The sequence below is a fragment of the Nannospalax galili genome, unplaced genomic scaffold (genome assembly GCF_000622305.1).
Source record: "Nannospalax galili isolate Female #2095 unplaced genomic scaffold, S.galili_v1.0 scaffold241, whole genome shotgun sequence".
NCBI classification, from domain to species: Eukaryota; Metazoa; Chordata; class Mammalia; order Rodentia; family Spalacidae; genus Nannospalax; species Nannospalax galili.
Window position 1 is genome coordinate 3,165,078 of NW_008345602.1, and position 3,953 is coordinate 3,169,030.

A 3,953-nucleotide genomic window follows, 5' to 3' on the forward strand; every position below is an offset into this window, starting at 1 on the left:
TTATGGATTCATTAGCTCAGGTATGTGTTATACCAATGGAAAGCTGACAGAAGTTAACGTGGGGTTTCTTTCAAGAGTATCATACTGTCCTCACCCTTCTTGTGATCATGTGAAATGACACAGTGCTTACGCAATAAGATAAAGTGATGAATGATATGAAATTGGGCTACTGTTGAACTTGTTACTTGAACATAAGCACAGCAATACTGCGAGTTGGACTGATAACTAAAAAAACTATAGCGCGACTAACAGATGGGCAGTATATACAGTACAGAGACAGTGGAGGAAGGGGTGCTTCATGTGCTGGGCAGGATGAGTATGATGGCTCAGGGAGAGCAGCTCAGCAAATACAGCAGCAGGGTAGAGCACACACTCTTCACACACAAAGCTCCTAAACCACAAACACATGGCGTTGACGGCTTTGCAACAGCAATGCCTAGGAAGCCAAAAAGAGCATGGGAAATATAGAAATGGAAGGGAAAAAAAAAAAAAAAAAAACGACTGTTTTCTTTGAACTGATACCAAATCATCTCTGTAAGAAAACTTAATATGACGTCTCCTTTGAAGGAAGTCTCTGATCCTACTGCAATGCAGCAACTCCCACAAACAAACCAAGAAGTGAAACACAATACTTTGGAATGCTCAGAGTAACTGGAAACAGACAGGAAGACAGGAGCCCACTAACATTTAGGAAAATGAAAACATTTCTTAGGAGGACTATGTTCTAATATAACATTGGAAATTTCACCTGTTATAAACCCAAGGATCCTCCACTGCTCCTTAGAGGATTCTAGAAAGAAAGTTTTAAACCATCCATTAGTGATATAAGAAAACTCTGGCATTTTGATCCTGTCAGCAGTTCCTTAGGAAAGGATGTGTCAATCTTTGGTCCTCGACTCTTGCAGAGGACCTAGGTACAGTTCCCAGCAGCCACATGGTGGCTAACAACCATTTATAACCCCAGTTCAGGGGAATCCAGTGCCATTTTCTGACCTCCACAGGCACTGCACAACATGGGTGCACTTACACACATGTAGGTAGTACACTCACACACATAAAATAAAAATAATAAAATATTTAGAAGCTTTAAAAAGATATTGAGGGGCTGGAGAGATGGCTCAGTAGTTAAGAGCACTGACTGCTCTTACAGAGGACCCAGGTTCAGTTTCCAGCACCCACATGGCAGCTAATAACTGTAACTCCAGTCTCAGGGGATCCAGTGCCCTCTTCTGGCCTCTGCAGACACTGGGTGCATGTGGTACACTTACATACATACAGGCAAAACACTCATACACATAAAATAAAGATAAAAGATACTAAGATTGAACTGAAAACCAATTTAAACAGAAAATGATCATGATCTGTATGTCAGCTATCTGACTGTTGACTCCTTTTGTGGCAGTGTTACTGTGGTCACCTGTTCTGGATTTGTGCTAAAGTGTGTGACAACTGTACCTTATTGTCAAATCTCAGTTGGAGGCATATATGGGCATTCACTGAGCCAGTCTTCCAAATAAAAACAGCTTTAGCAATTTTCTAACAGAGACAATCTAAGCCACGCAACAAAGCTCAACAGGAAATGAGTGCCGCTTGACTCACGGCAGCCCTCTTCCACTATTTGAGTTTAGTCAGGAAAGTGACCATCTCTCTCTGGGCATACACCTAGATCATTTCTGGGTCTCTCTTTCCCCGACTACCATGTATTCTATACAACAAGATCTTTCCCAGTTCTCTGAGGGAAGCTTCCATGTCAAGCCCAGCCCAAGGGTTTCAGCACCCTAGGACTCAAAAAAGAAGAGGCAACATATGTCAAGGTAAATTATTGGTTTATTAGGAAAGCACCAACACCACATTCTTCGAAATTACTGGAATTTTATTTGCCTCAGGCTTATGACTTGCAACCAAAGACATTGTGCAAAGAAAGCAAAGATTAAGTACACTTTGGGGCGAAGGAGACAATACACATTGGCAACGTAGGAGATCGGGTAGACAAAGAAGCTATCCAGTACACTCTACAGATTGCAATATTCAATAGCGTTTTCAACAAAACTCTGTTTTTAAAAACCAAGAGCAAAAAAGAAAAAAAATTAAGCAATGTTTACAGTAGACATAAATCTTATACAAGTCAAAAAGCATTTTTGTTCTTCAGATCATAGAGCATAAAATGGAAAACTGTCTATGCAGGTGAAATCTAACTACTGTACATTTGTCACCTATTAAAGTTGCTTATATGTACCACAGTGTAAAAAAAAAACAATACTGAACAAATAAAAATCTCAGAAATTGCCTGATGAAAAATAAAATAACCAGTGGCTTTTAATGGCTTCTCCTGGTTATCAGTGCTACAAAAAGACAAAAATCTGCCTGTCAGAACAGGTGATAAAACCAGGTACAATCAATCCGTTACCAAATTCGACCCACCCATAGAAATATACTATCTACCCACATCTTTTCCATCAAAAGCTTTTGTTTGTTTTAATCTTTGAATCTTTGAGGCCCATTTGGTCACAATATGTTACAAATATTTGTGTGTGTGTGTGTGTGTGTGTGTGTGTGTGTGTGTGTATGTGCACGCGCGCTTTTTTACACCATGATATCATATGTTTGTCTGGCACTATCCTAAAGCTAGTTTATAGATGACAATGAGGATGTAGAAATAACCCAGTGCCCAAATGACAAGTGAACTCACTGGGGAGAAAAGAGAGAAGGGAGGAAGTTATTCAGTTCTACCACGGTTAGAGCAGATCCACGTGGCTCACTCATCGTCAGTCCCGCTGGCTTCTGACTGTTCCTGGAAGAAAAAAGACAAAAGGCAATGGCATTTTGGAGTTAGTGCTCCAGATCTCTTTCAGTGAACAGAGCCCTAAGAGGCATAGGCCGTCTCTATACTGAGAAGGGGAAGGCTGAACTGAAAATCCCAAGCAGTGGGTTCTTGGTTGCTGTCTGTTCCTTTGGTTTCTAAAGTTTATGGTTAACAATTTCTCTTTTTAGCTCAGTTTTAGAAAATTCATGGGAGAAGAAAAATTCTCACTGGTAAGTCACCTAAAGAAAACACTATATTTTAACTATAACTTAAATATAAGAAGTCAAATTCTAGAACTTTCTAGTCAGGCTGCCACAGTGGCAAGGTGTTGAAGGAAAATCACGTGGAAAACTGTCTTTCCAGGATGGAAAATGTGTAGGACTTGGATGGTAGGGAAGCTGAACTCTTTTGGAAATTTGGAGGGTTTTTTTGGTCTCTTTTGAGACAGGGTCTCTCTGTAGCTCCAGCTGGCCTGGAACTCACTATGTAGACCAGACTGGCCTCGAACTCACAGAGATCCGTCTGCCTCTGCCTCCTGAGTGCTGGGATTAAAGGTGTGCGCCACCACGCCTGGCAAGGAAATTGAGTTTTAAAAGGAGGGGACTGGAAAAGTTTCTGCCTGCTGTTCTCCCAAACAGGCAGGGACAACCCTGCTAGACTGTGTGATGCCCCTGGCATCTAGATTCAGACCCTGTCATTCGCTCACTCCATCACCTGGAACAGAACCTAAGTGACACCTATGTTATGATGCTAATATAAACCTTAAGTGTTCATCATACAGGAAGGTGCCTAGATTCACAAATGCTTAAAATTACCAGATATTAAAAAGAACACCTCTGGGTATTTAATTGCAAGGCACCAGAATAAAAAACAGTATCATCACAATGCTTCTTCTCATTTTTCCCTCCTAACCATTATTTCATCTGATCTTCTATATACTTGCATCATGCTGCATGTGACAGATATGAAATATTAACCATCCATGAAGAAAACTGTATGGGAAAGTATGTGCTGGGGAAAACTGAAAAGAGAACTGAAACTGATCACACACACACACACACACACACACACACACAAACAGACTCTTTGTTCTAAACCTCACAGCTCTGTTCCATTCCCAGCACTGAAACCTCAGCCCCACCCCCCGGCC

The 3,953-nt window shown here is 41.1% G+C and overlaps 1 protein-coding gene across 4 annotated transcripts in view; it reads right to left on the reverse strand.

The window, feature by feature from the left end:
- Positions 1-1,807: 1,807 nt before the first annotated feature.
- Positions 1,808-3,953, reverse strand: part of Smarca2 (SWI/SNF related, matrix associated, actin dependent regulator of chromatin, subfamily a, member 2) — a 184,032-nt gene continuing 181,886 nt past the window's right edge. For all 4 annotated transcript variants that reach the window (XM_029567641.1, XM_029567640.1, XM_008841691.3 and 1 more), the window contains one exon: positions 1,808-2,791. In XM_029567641.1, coding sequence (XP_029423501.1) covers positions 2,756-2,791 — 36 coding nt within the window. In that variant the 3' untranslated portion in view covers positions 1,808-2,755. The remainder of the gene's footprint in view (positions 2,792-3,953) is intronic.